General features: G+C 46.1%; 2 protein-coding genes across 2 annotated transcripts in view; both read right to left on the bottom strand.

The window, feature by feature from the left end:
* The window catches only part of LOC115556708 (guanine nucleotide-binding protein G(i) subunit alpha-2), a 35,968-nt gene extending 29,625 nt beyond the window's left edge, over positions 1-6,343 (bottom strand). The window contains exon 1 of the mRNA XM_030373944.1: positions 5,593-6,343. Within this exon, the coding sequence (XP_030229804.1) occupies positions 5,593-5,710 (118 nt within the window). The 5' untranslated portion in view covers positions 5,711-6,343. The remainder of the gene's footprint in view (positions 1-5,592) is intronic.
* Positions 6,344-7,071: 728 nt separating this feature from the next.
* LOC115557667 (sodium-coupled neutral amino acid transporter 3) overlaps positions 7,072-14,133 on the bottom strand; it is a 29,056-nt gene continuing 21,994 nt past the window's right edge. The window contains exons 12-16 of the mRNA XM_030375660.1: positions 14,040-14,133; positions 13,377-13,501; positions 12,813-12,957; positions 12,418-12,521; positions 7,072-10,158 (exon numbers count right to left, since the gene is read on the bottom strand). The exon at positions 14,040-14,133 is cut by the window's right edge and continues 7 nt beyond it. Coding sequence (XP_030231520.1) covers positions 10,054-10,158; positions 12,418-12,521; positions 12,813-12,957; positions 13,377-13,501; positions 14,040-14,133 — 573 coding nt within the window. The 3' untranslated portion in view covers positions 7,072-10,053. The remainder of the gene's footprint in view (positions 10,159-12,417; positions 12,522-12,812; positions 12,958-13,376; positions 13,502-14,039) is intronic.

Genomic DNA, 14,133 nt, shown 5'->3' on the forward strand with positions numbered 1-14,133 from the left:
GCTCAGGGCCTGGTGTCTAGAGCCAGCTCATACAGGCTCAGGGTGTCTAGAGCCTGCTCATACAGGCTCAGGGCCTGGTGTCTAGAGCCAGCTCATACAGGCTCAGGGCCTGGTGTCTAGAGCCAGCTCATACAGGCTCAGGGCCTGGTGTCTAGAGCCAGCTCATACAGGCTCATGGTGTCTAGAGCCAGCTCATACAGGCTCAGGGTGTCTAGAGCCTGCTCATACAGGCTCAGGGGCTGGTGTCTCGAGCCAGCTCATAAAGGCTTAGGGTGTCTAGAGCCAGCTCATACAGGCTCAGTGGCGGTGTCTAGAGCCAGCTCATACAGGCTCAGGGCCTGGTGACTAGAGCCAGAAAGAAAGAGAACCAGAAGTGCATTGGTTACCAGAGCCTCAGACCAACACCCAGACATGCAGTCTGCAGTAGAGTTGTTCCGAATCCGATACCAGTATTGGAAATGCCTCCAATACTGCCTAAAATGCAGTATCGGGTATCAGCGAGTACGAAAGTCAATGCGATGATTCATTACTTTCACGTGACTCCTCCACTACACAGAGAATATCACAAACACTACGTTGGTATGCTGCGTTCGTTAACGGGTGAGGTGGGAAACCCGTCACCTCCGACCTACGTGCGTTTGAGCTACCGAGTCGGAAACACATGGACGCTCATGCTAAATTACAAGAATATAATGTATTATTATAATGACAAATTATCAATGGAAAAATATTCCGTCAAACTAGATAAAAGATGGTTCTATAGAATTCCTTCTCTGTACAAGTCCTGTGGACCGAACCTACAATCTAGTTCAATGCAAGCTGCGGTCCCGGCCTGACAGGGACGACGGGGTGCGGTCTGGGACGGTGTCCTTGAGCGGCGCAGCTTGTTTACCGGTCGCTCCGAGTCTGAGTATCTGTGTATAATCAGCCGAGTGTAATCACACCAAACAGCCTCAAGAAGTCAGCCACAGGCTATAATAAGAGAGACACTTTGTGGCTATTCAGCAACACTGACCACAGTGTAAACCGTCACACAGCCTTCCCTCGCACCGTCACCCCTCGCACTGTCACCCCTTGCAACGTCACCCCTCGCAACGTCACTCCTCGCAACGTCACCCCTCGCACCGACCTAACATAGATTATATATAATACAGGTTAAACCAACCTAACATAGGCTGTATATAATACAGGTTAAACCGACCTAACATAGACTGTATATAATACTGGTTACATCAATCTATTAGAGTCGGTATATAAACCAGGTTCAACTGACCAGGTTCAACTGTAAATGGATTTGGGATATGTTTGGTATGATATCGAGTTAGATTGACGAACATAGAGACTGTGACATCCGTCAACAACACGCAAGCTCTGTGTTCGCCAATCTACTTATCGAGTCTTAAAAACAAGATGGCGTCGACGGGTGAACTACTGATGGTATTGTGTGTATAAAATGTCCTTTTTAATAAACAATCTGTACACTTACAAAGTTATCAATGCCTCGTTTTATATGTTAAGACCCTTATTATACTATCAAAGAAGTGTCGGGCTACTTCTAGCCTTTTAAGTGGTTTAAAATAGCGATTTAGTTTTTACCAAAGGAAATCGTTCCAAGTGTATAGCGTTTTGGTAGAAGCGGCTAAAAACAGCCAACCTGAGAATGTGTCGCTATGCGCTTTTTCGCTCCCAAACGAACATTCCAACTCGTTATCATACTAAACATATCCCAGATCCATTTTACACCGGACATCTCCTTTAACATAGACCGTATATAAACAATATCCAAGACTATAAGGTGGACCTGTAACTTTAAATAAACGGTTGTAAAATGTGTTTCTTTAGACTTAAATACTGTAAAGACCAGTCAATCCTGCTGGTAAAATGATTCATCTGAACCAGAATAGACTGCTACTGTGTCTCCCTCTATCAATCTCCATTCCTCTTGTTTGTGTAATAGTTCAAAGAGTTAATCTGACTTCACAGCTGGAGATCTTGGCACACGTCCATCTAGTAGTACAAACAATTACATTCTGGAGGAACGAATAGGACTGAATCCTCGACATTATCCAGAGCAGGTCAGCGGGGTAAGACTGCTCAAGAGAGCGCATCTCATGACGACGTAGCAGGGTCATACTGCTCAGTGAAGCCGCCCTAGCAGACCCTGGGACTGGGTATACACGGTAGACACCATGTCGACTACCTCGTGAAGATGGGGTTTAGCCTTCCATTGCAAACCGTTAGTAACTACTAGTTACTAACACTAGTAGTTAGTAACTACTGGCTACTAACGAGTTCAGTTGCAACACTCTCACACCACAGAGACATGGCATAGACCACTCACACATCAGCAGAAGAGGAAGAGAAAGCACATCTAGCATGCTTCACGCGCCACCGGTCAGTTAGTGGGATTTGAGAAATGTAATTTCAACATAAGATAGCGATTTTTGCAGAAGCAGTCTTCACTTTATAATCTCCATCCAGAATGCTTTACACACACCTAGACTGGCAATGTAGCAGAACCTCTTTCAGCCCCTCTTAACGGAACTCATCTAGTGTGATGGCACCCTGCCTACTCTCATGTCAACGATTTGATGCCACCAACTACTACCACCAAACAGCTGCAGGCTGGCAGTACACCACAAAGGCATTGCTACATCTGTCTGTCTGTGGTGGTGACCACATGGCAAGCCTTGCCCTGGAATACCTTCTGTCAGCAGCCAGGAAGTCCTCCACTTACCAGACGAGATGTAAGACACTGGGTTCTTCTACATCATATTGTGTACCAGATCTCTCTGCCTCTGTCAGCAGTGGTTTGACTCGTATTCCTGTTGCTCCACTAAACCCCTCCAACATGACGACCCACTCTGCTCACCACATTACCAACACATCTCACATGCTACCCAACTGAAGATTCATTTAATAGAAAGAAAATAACAACCTTGACATATTGAGAATAGCATGAGTGCATGTCCTGCAGTCAGCTGGCCCCGCAGGGAGCATGATTTCTTATCCAAACAGAATTATTTACATAACCACACAGCACGCTCATGTTTTCTGTTATTTGGGCCTGAAGGCAAATGTGTCTACAGCATATTTGTATTGACAACGTGAGAGATAGACCATGCGTGTGATTGAGCAAAACGAGGCCTTGTTCTCTATACAGCTGCTGAAGGCCCACTAACTCTTATGCTTAGCCTAACGCTAACCCTAACCCTGATGGAGGGCCAGACCCTTGCTGTTGGGTCCTGGACTGTACTCTGGCCTGGCCCTGGGCTTCAGAGGGCAGAGGTGTGAGGGACTCGGATGCCAGGTAGCCAGACGCTGAGCAGTGGCTAGGAGTCTGGGTGGCCACAGAGCGCCTCAGAGACCAGGAGGTTGCTCCTCTCCGAGGCTCAGAGACCAGGAGGCTGTGAGCCTCCATGAGTTGATGGTACTGAGGGACCATCGCTCTGCGAGGATAAATGCTTATTAATTCCCTGCATCTGACATGATGGCGTTGCCGTTTTTGTGATGAAGTGTGGGAAGGGGTGGGGGGTGGGGGGGGGTCGTTTCCACGGCAGCAGACGTGAGATGTGAGAGGAAGTCTCAGATGAGGCGTGATGTAACACTTCCAGGACCGTGTCGCTCTCTGACGAAACCCAAGGCACTAAGCTCTGGATTCAGCAAGAGAGGCTGCTTTTATCTTCAAGATGCAGGGTATACATCTCGTCCAAACATACGTCATTTTACCATGGAACAGGAGCTGGAATGAGTTTGAGTAAAACCATTATTTGAGAGCGTTCCTCTTGTGCAGTAGCAGAAATTAAGTAATATGTCCCAATCAGTGAGCAGTAAATACAGCTTTCTCCCTACAAATTGTCGAAGTTGTCAGAAAAAGCAGATTAGCTTCATTTGAAGGGCAGGATCTCCATACTTCTGTTCTTCAAAAAGGCACCGAAGATAAGAACACTGAGATTCGCAGGTGATTCAGCTTACATTATGAAATCACCACACATTTCTAGGAAACTTCAGTAAATTGAGCTTATATTCAGACGTCACCGAGAGAACACCCACACACACACACACACACACACACACACACACACACACACACACACACACACACACACACACACACACACACACACACACACACACACACACACACACACACACCAAAAAACGATAGAGCATATAATTAGTCTTTGAACCAGGAGCACAACTTCCGCACACATGCATCAAAGACGCGAGGGAACAAGGCATGCCCGAATGTTTATCTCCTTCAAACAGGGAGGAAAGGAAAAGTGAAAAGTAAGAGAATAAGTTGAGCTGTGGCGGGCAAGCCGAGGTTGACTGTAAACAGAGCAAGCCCATTTCAACATTTGAGGTCACCACTGGAATCCTTAAAAGGAGGTCCAAAATAGCTTTCTTAAAAACAGCGACATAAAAGGGTGAGGCTGCTCAATAGTAAATGTACATGACTCCATATCTTTGTGGAGGACTCCATTATAATATTTATGTTTATATTTATAAGTATGTGTGCGTGTGTGTAGGTGTATTTTATGTTGGACAAAATGTCCATTTAAAGTTATTAACAAAAGTCAAGTACCACAATAAATCACTATCAGTAAGTGGTCCCTCTGCGTTTACAAGTGATAGTTAAGCACCGACCGAGTCAGTCCTCTATTACACTGTAACAGACAGTCTGAAAACAAACTATTGAGTCTGGGGAAACAAAGCAAAGTCCACTGTGAGGGACAGAACGCCTTCATGGGTGAAGCTTGACCTTTGCTCTTTGCACCTAACCAAGATCTCGTAATTCAAATCAATTATTTGCGAATGCCCGGCACCCTTTTTGATAACATCAGGTGATGTAAATTTGCAAATAAAATAATGGAAAGTTCAATAAAAGGGACGGTTTATCCTTTTGTAAGGGTTAGGGATACAAGGTTAACCCTTACCCGTTCTGTTTCACAAGGTTCAGGGTAACAGCTTAACCCTCTGCAAGTCTGCCTCATTAGGGTAACCAGGTTAACCCTGACCCAGCCTGTGTCACTATTAGGGCAACCAGGTTAAGCCAGTCTGCCTCACTAGGGTAACAGGTTAACCCAGTCTGCTCCACTAGGCTAACAGTTTAACCCAGTCCGCCTCACTAAGGTAACCAGGTTAACCCTGACCCAGTCTACCTCACTAAGGTAACAGGTTAATTCTGACCCAGTCTGCCTCACTAAGGTAACCAGGTTAACCCCGAACCAGTAAGCCTCACTAGGGTAACAGGTTAACCAAGTCTGCCTCACTAGGGTTACTAACAGGTTAACCCAGTATGCCTCACTTGGTAACCAGGTTAACCCAGTATGCCTCACTAGGGTAACCAGGTTAACCCAGTATGCCTTACTAGGGTAACCAGGTTAACCCAGTCTGCCTCACTAGAGTAACAGGTTAACCCTGACCCTAGGGGTGTACACTTGGTATGCCCGTAGGTTACTTAAGCAACTAGCAGTATGTGGTGAATCTAACAACTAACCCTTATCGAAATCAACTATAACCCATAGAACTCTTGCTCATGGTTGGTTTCCCAGATGCTCCCAGATGAGCCACGGAGCCAGCACTTACCCAGCAGAAGCAGCTTCACCTCCCGGGCCGCCTTCTCGCCATCCTCCCGGAGGTTCTTGTCGATCATCTTGGACCTTTCGGCTGCCGCCTTGTCCTCCTGGCTGACGGTGCAACCCATGGTTCCTAGCGCGCGCTTCAGGACTGCTGCTGGTTGGACCGCTCCACAGGAAATTATCTTAACCTTAACCCTTAACCCTAGCCCTTAACCCTAACCTTAACTTCACTCAGAAAGGCTTCGTCCTCACTGCTACAACTGGAGCTGAATAACTTACTTCTCTGGTGGTTGAAGCTGTGGAGGCAGATGTTGGTACCAAAGGAGAACAGTGGTAAACAACGCAGTGATTTTTTTAGTTGATATAGCTTTAAGTCGGTTTAGCTTTAAGACTTTAAGGTTAGGTTTAACTCATGTTCCGTCAGTAGACATCAGGGATGCTCTTCTTCACGTCAGGAAACCAAACAACTTTGCGGAACTTTAAGAAGCTTGATGCTTGAAGCGTGACGATCTCCTGATGCCGCCGTCTGCGCAGGTCCGCACGAAAACGGGCACGAAGTTCTCACGAAATGACCCTGAAGTTCTCTCTAAATTAGTCAAGCTGTGAGACCGAGGGTTGGGGCTCCGGTGCCAGGAGGCTGACGGTGGTTATCCTGGTGGTTCTCCTCTCCGTTATGTGCTCCGTCCCCTGATTGAGGTTCTCCGTTATGCGTTCCGTCCCCTGGTCGAGGTTGATGGTTTGAAGCCACACCCGCGAAGTTCTCCAGTACGAGCATAGGAGACCGCGACGCGCGCCTCCCGCTAGGCAACGCCCACTCAGAGTGCATCATGGGAAATGTAGGCCAGGGTGTATAAAACCGTCAGTAAAACGTAGTACTATTATTTAGGTTTCCTGCATTATTCGTTTCAGTTTGTTTTAGTCCTTTAGATCAGGATAGTATCATGTTCATTTGGTTAAAGATATAGCATCACAAAAGCTGAAGCAAGAAATTAGATATCCAATGTGAGATAGGTGTGAACTACCAAATAAAAAAAATATTAAGATAATTGTGTAGGCCTACTTATTCTTACATTTTTTTTTTACCATCCTCAAAATAAAACGGTCAACAATCAAAAGCTAACATTAAAAAAAATCAAAGGCAGCAATGATGTGAATCAAAGCCAGCTCTACAGCGCTCCCTGGAGGCGGTCCGTGGTAGAACCTAAGGGGAAACTGATATTAATCAAAAGAAGCATGAAATGTTATCTTATTATCTTTATTGCAATGTTGCTTACAGTCCAATTACTGCCAGCAAGGTATTAAAATACATCGAGATACAAGAAAATAGAGACATAACTTGGAGGGCGATAGAGCACTTTAAAAATAATTACATTTAATTTTTAATCAGACAGAAATGCACCTGCTATTTACATTTTACAAACTAGATAGGATTGTAGAATATAAAGGGTTTACATTTATATACATTATGTATAAATGCTGGCTGACATCAAAAGTATTTTTTATTAGATTTAATCATTTACGATACACACAGTTCAATAAATCACATAGGATTAGTAGATATAAGGCTAACCACGACGTCATCAGCTCGTACCTCTGCACCAGCTACTGTCTCACTTTCTCCGATGGCGTGTTGTGTTGCTTTTCTTTATTTGTGCCATAAAAACTGGAAACCTGACCTGAAATAGTAAAATACCTTCACCATAGAGAAACAGATACCAGTAGAAACCAGGAGAAAAACATTGTACGGATCCACCTTACACTCCTTTTTAATGGGGTCATATCAGATGTTAGGGAAACGTCTGTGCGTGGGCTTTACTGATCCGTCATGATTCAATGATCTGATTCTGAAGCAGCTGATGCAGAACAGAGCTCCTCTCTACTGGAGCATACAGACCATAACAGAGCTGGTCTGGAAACAGTTCCTCTCTACGCTGGAACATACAGACCATCACAGAGCTGGTCAGGAGACAGTTCAAACATGGACCTTCAAAACAGTTTGGACACAAACGTGTGTTACCCTTACTGCTGCGTTACGTTTGGATCATTACACATTAACAAGGGGACACTAGGTTCATGTTAGTAACGAATCAACTACAAGATATGTTAACATGACAACAAGCATACCGACGGGTCAAACCAAAGACGGGGAACAATAATCCAACTGATTCTCTCAGCAAGTTTTCTCTTTTTTTAACATTCTGAATTAACATTTTTAACTTTTTGGACAGATTTATTATTAAATCGGACCGAATTGAAAGTATCTGAACAGGAATCAACCATTCACCATGTAAACACCTATTCAGCAATTCAACTATTCATGACGACAGACCAAACACTTCCATTAAATAGTCTGGTCCGAGCAGAGGTCCAGTCTGACGATACATGTTAAACACAAAGGTACCACAGGTTCAAACCAGTCGACACATTTTGACACGTTTCATCTTTCCACCACAATAACCCTAACCGTAACCCTAACTGTATCACGTGATGATCCCCAAAAAAGATGAACTCTTTAAAATCACGTGCTGGCCCCCCCAAAAAAAGCAAAGCACGAGACCTAATTTAGACCCTAATAATACCTCTCATTACAATGCTTATTTTGTCGACACACATGTAGTTATTTCAACATTAAGTACCGGTAACACGAAAGGGGCATTCCCTTCCATTGAATCTATCAAATATAGGATTCTTTTACAGCGCTAATCTGCATGACAAAGGATAAGTGCTGTAAATCGAGTAAAGTTGTGCTTGTTAGTTGAAAGTGCTACATGACTAATCATCTGCAGTTAGAGCCACCCTGGTATATCCCTATATCACTATATAGTGTTATACTATACTATATATGTGTCACTATATTAGTATAACAGGTCAGCTTGTCTTGGCCGCAAACATTTACAGACTCCAAGCTGCTCACTGGCCGCCCAGTGGGTGACCCTGTAGTTTATCTATAAATAAACTCATTTATTTATAGATATTTTGGTTATCTCAGACTGTACTTTTTCGCCAAAAGTTTAGAAAGAGCGCATTCGATGACTCTGTCTATTCGCAAAGAACAGTAAGAGGCAAACTTTCCTATTTTCATAAACGGTTCCATTTTATTTTACTACAATCCCCAATAAAGAAAGAAGACTATCAGCCGCTTTGATTCAGGGACTGAAGAATCCCCCTGGAGGTCAACTCTAGAGCTAACCCTCTTCTGTTAAACATTCTGGAGGTCATCTCTAGAGCTAACCCTTGGTTCCTCTAATCCGCCTGGAGGTAAAGGCTAGAGCAAACCCTTGGATCTGTTAAACCCTCCGGAGGTAAACTCTAGACCTAACCCTGTTCTGTTGGTTTTCTGATCACATTGTCACCTGGACATGAAACCAAAAGTAACAGACCTCCTCAACCGATATCAACGGCCTGATCAAAACGAATACAAGCGCGGCAAATTAAATGGGAGGATATTTGTGGTGGAGTCGTCGACATTTAATTCCAACCAAAAAATAAATGTTGTTTAGGAAAGCTGAACGCACAATGTGTACACAATAAAGTCCCAGGTACTCACTTCCTGTTTGCACACACTGATGGTGATTCTCTCTCTCTCTCTCTCTCTCTCTCTCTCTCTCTCTCTCTCTCTCTCTCTCTCTCTCTCTCGCTCTCTCTCTCTCTCTCTCTCTCTCTCTCTCTCTCTCTCTCTCTCTCTCTCTCTCTCTCTCTCTCTCTCTCGCGCGCCCCCTCTCTAGCTCTCTCTCTTGGGCTTTCTATCTCTCTCTCACTCACTCTAGCTCTCTCTCTTGCGCTTTCTCTCTCTCACTCTCTAGCTCTCTTTCTCTCACGCTTTCTCTCTCTCCCCCTCTCACTCACCCTTTCACTCACTCTCTCGCTCTCTCACTCTGATGCAATGTTCACCTGCACATAAAAAACGATGCTGTTACTTGAATAACTCATAGTTACTCTGAGATGATATAATAAATACAAAAAAGTCGATTACAAAATAATTTCTTCGGCTGTCACTGGAGACAGCGAACATGGAGGTGAACATCATATATTGACATAGATGAGTCCTATATTTTGCAGATAATAGTTCATAGTAGGAACGGCGGTAGCACGTAATGGCAGCTGCAGGCTGCCATGACAACCATGGAGCACTGTGGGTCAGGGACATACAGACATCTCTATCCACTTCTAACACATAGACATGTAGAAATATACATGTTCTCACTGGACTTGGCCTCGAAACATCAACAGCTACCTGTAAGCTCTTGGCCCATACAGGAAGAAATTCAACCCATTTCCCAAGAAGAAGAATTTGCCACCACAACAAGGTCACTGATTGGCTGAAGGACAGACCAAACCCAGCTCTGTAGACCCGGGACCAGAGCTTAGCCTGGCAAACAATACGCATCAAATAGGATCCGAGAACAAAAACGGCCAAAACACAAGACAGTACTACGTTGATATAAACCCTGGGAGGAGGAGGGGCACCCTAGTGGCCGCTGCTGGCGCTGCTGCTCCCAGACGTCCAGTCGATGATGATGAAGCTCAGGCTCATTATCATGAACAGGAAGCCGATTCCAGCGAAGATGGCCGCCTAGGAGAAACAGATAGATTTACATTTACATTTGTACATTTTTCAGAAGAATGAGAAACAATATGTCACTGTCGGTACAGTTAGGATTGGTTTGGTTAACCCATTCCCCGTATAAAACATAGATAGCTAGGATAAGATGCTACATCATGCTCAGTACTATTGCAAATGCAAGGACGTACAACATAAAATAAGTGCGTACATTAAGAGCCAGGACGTATAACATACAATAAAAGCATACCTTAAGTGCCAGGATGTACAACATACAATAAGTGTGTACATTAAGCGTCAGGACGTACAACATACAATAAGTGTGTAAGAGGGGTGTGTATGAGTGATGGTGAGGGAGTCAGTCAGTGTTTCAGGCAGCCTAGCAGACAGATATCAGGACCCAGTGACACATTCGCAATCAAAGGGCCACAAGGAGTTCAGTAAAGAATGACCCATTTGAGTTCAGCTCTCATGAACCTCCTATGAGCCCAATCGCTGTGGAAACGGGAGAACCAGGTCCACACAGTAAGAACCACTCAGTCCCTGCATGCAGACACCAGGAACTTCCCTCAGGAACCTCAGGACCCTTAAGGAACCTCAGGAACCTCAGGCCCCTCAGGAACCTCAGGAACCTCAGACCCCTCAGGAACCTCAGGACCCTTTAGGAACCTCTGGCCCCTCAGGAACCTCAGACCCCTCAGGAACCTCAGGACCCTTTAGGAACCTCTGGCCCCTCAGGAACCTCAGGAACCTCCGACCGCAGGCCCAGGAGGAGTTGAACCTCAGCTCTCAGGCACTTAAGTGATCCCGCCTCCATCCAAGCCTCCATTACACTTCTGCAACAAATGTCCGTCTGCGATGCGCCGTCGGTGTCTTGCCCCTACGATGTGGTTACCGAACCAATTCTGAGCACGGAACAAACAGTCGTTCATGACTTCTAATGATCCTCATAATCGGAATATTACATAATAATGCGCAGCAAGTGTGATGATACTAGTGAACAGCAAATGTGGCGGTACTAGTGAACAGCCAGTATGATGGTACTAGTGAACAGCCAGTGTGGCGGTACTAGTGAATAGCCAGTGTGATGGTACTAGTGAACAGCCAGTGTGGCGGTACTAGTGAATAGCCAGTGTGACGGTACTAGTGAACAGCCAGTGTGACGGTACTAGTGAACAGCCAGTGTGGCGGTACTAGTGAATAGCCAGTGTGACGGTACTAGTGAACAGCCAGTGTGACGGTACTAGTGAACAGCCAGTGTGGCGGTACTAGTGAACAGCCAGTGTGACGGTACTAGTGAACAGCCAGTGTGACGGTACTAGTGAACAGCCAGTGTGACGGTACTAGTGAACAGCCAGTGTGACGGTACTAGTGAACAGCCAGTGTGACGGTACTAGTGAACAGCCAGTGTGACGTACTAGTGAACAGCCAGTATGATGGTACTAGTGAACAGCCAGTGTGGCGGTACTAGTGAATAGCCAGTGTGACGGTACTAGTGAACAGCCATTGTGACGTACTAGTGAACAGCCAGTGTGGCGGTACTAGTGAATAGCCAGTGTGACGGTACTAGTGAACAGCCAGTGTGACGGTACTAGTGAACAGCCAGTGTGACGTACTAGTGAACAGCCAGTGTGACGTACTAGTGAACAGCCAGTGTGGCGGTACTAGTGAATAGCCAGTGTGACGGTACTAGTGAACAGCCAGTGTGACGGTACTAGTGAACAGCCAGTGTGACGTACTAGTGAACAGCCAGTGTGGCGGTACTAGTGAACAGCCAGTGTGACGGTACTAGTGAACAGCCAGTGTGACGGTACTAGTGAACAGCCAGTGTGACGGTACTAGTGAATAGCCAGTGTGACGGTACTAGTGAACAGCCAGTGTGACGGTACTAGTGAACAGCCAGTGTGACGGTACTAGTGAACAGCCAGTGTGACGTACAAGTGAACAGCCAGTGTGGCGTTACTAGTGAATAGCCAGTGTGACGGTACTAGTGAACAGCCAGTGTGACGGTACTAGTGAACAGCCAGTGTGACGTACTTGTGAATAGCCAGTGTGGCGGTACTAGTGAATAGCCAGTTTGATGGTACTAGTGAACAGCCAGTGTGGCGGTACTATTGAACAGCGAGTGACGGTACTAGTGGACAGAGTGAGTGACGTACTAGTGAGCAGCGAGAGTGATGTTCTAGTGAACAGCTTGTGTGACGTTACTAGTGAACAGCCAGGGTGGCGGTCGTAGTGAACAGCCAGCGTAATCGGTCCCCTCAGGCTCACCATGATTTTGGGGGGCGATCTCAGCGGTTCCTCCTCGTTAGGGACGATCCTCAGGTAGAAGACCGCGGGGAAGATGAAGATTAGGCACGGGGCGGACGTGGCACCTTGACGCCAGAGAGCAGAAGGAAGCAAACACACGTAAGCAGATCCCTGACTAATGAAACACGTCCTCACTGAAGCTGTGTGTTGGTCCAAGGAGACTGCTTAAATCCCTCCCCCCGAACGGATCTGAATCCCTCATGGGCCTTGAAGCAACGCAATAACAGGATGTTAGCTTTAATAATGTCGTTAAATGAACCGTTAGCCAAATTGTCTAACCGTTTTTACCACATGCAATGTGGCTAGTCTCGCAATAGCAGAACTGACCACACCCTAGAACAGTCGGCCAGACCTACCGATGATGCCGAAGATGCCCAGGATGTTGGGGGCGAAGATGACCAGCAGGTTGATGAGACTGAGGAGGACCACGGCGATGGCAACGTGCCGCGGCCAGTTGAAGGTCTTGTTGGGGAATAGCATCTGCTGAATGGCCCTCCGAACCTGAGACAGCAGGGGAGAGACGGGCTCAGGGTCACCAGGAGAGACAGGGCTGACCTGAGCTTCAGTCTCTGACTTTTTTAATATCTCAGTAGGGTGATTCTCGATAATGCCTCACTGTGATAAAAGATGTGCTCGGAAATTGGTCTCCAATATAAGAGAGAAGGGGCGAACTAATCTGATATCACACAACAATTACGCAGGGGAAGATATAACAATGTACATTCTGCTGTTCATTGAGTATTCGTCTGAGTATTCCCCCGAGTATTATCTGAGTATATATCAACATTGAGTGGGTTAGAGTGCTATAATAAATTGCATTTTGTGTGTTGTTAGTGCAGCAGGTGACCCTTGACCTCTTGCCCCCCCCCCTATGGTGTGTGTTGGTAGTGACCCTTGACCAGCAGCAGAAGGCGACTCACAGGAAACAGTACGATGGGGACGGTGAGCGTTACGGCGACCAACACGGCCACGCGGACGCACAGGATCAGCGTGTCGTACGGGTCGATGCGGCTGTAGGTGTGCAGCAGCTCAGCCTCAACCTCGCCTGCAGGAGGGCACACACATACACAAAACACACGCACGTGAACGCAGGCACAACGTACGCAAACGCCCTCGAATATAGGATCCCTGGAGTCCAGGAAATCCTTTGTTTTCTAACGTCCCCACCTCTAGTTAGTACAAACTGAATGTAGGATAACATATCGGCCTACGTGAGGTGTTCTTAGTAGGTGCATTCAGGTAGAAGGAAATGATCAGCTGGGCTACATCATGCACTTCATGATAAGGTGCTGTGAGGGATTTGGCCACTGGAGGGCGCTGCATTATCACTGCTAAACCTCCCATACCCTCATTCTCACCAGGAACCCCAGTAACACAATCAAAGACTAATTGATGTTTTGCATACTAGAGAGACAACGAGGGAGACAGAGAGAGAGAGAGAGAGAGAGAGAGAGAGAGAGAGAGAGAGAGAGAGAGAGAGAGAGAGAGAGAGAGAGAGAGAGAGAGAGAGAGAGAGAGAGAGAGAGAGAGAGAGAGAGAGAGAGAGAGAGAGAGAGAGAGAGAGAGAGAGAATTAACCCTCACCATAGAAGGTCAGGTAACCAAACAGAGCAGCTAGGAAGTACATGGTGTACATGACAGCGATGGAGATGTTGGACACATGCTGCATCCTCTTCTT

Source organism: Gadus morhua, chromosome 13 (assembly GCF_902167405.1).
Source record: "Gadus morhua chromosome 13, gadMor3.0, whole genome shotgun sequence".
NCBI classification, from domain to species: domain Eukaryota; kingdom Metazoa; phylum Chordata; class Actinopteri; order Gadiformes; family Gadidae; genus Gadus; species Gadus morhua.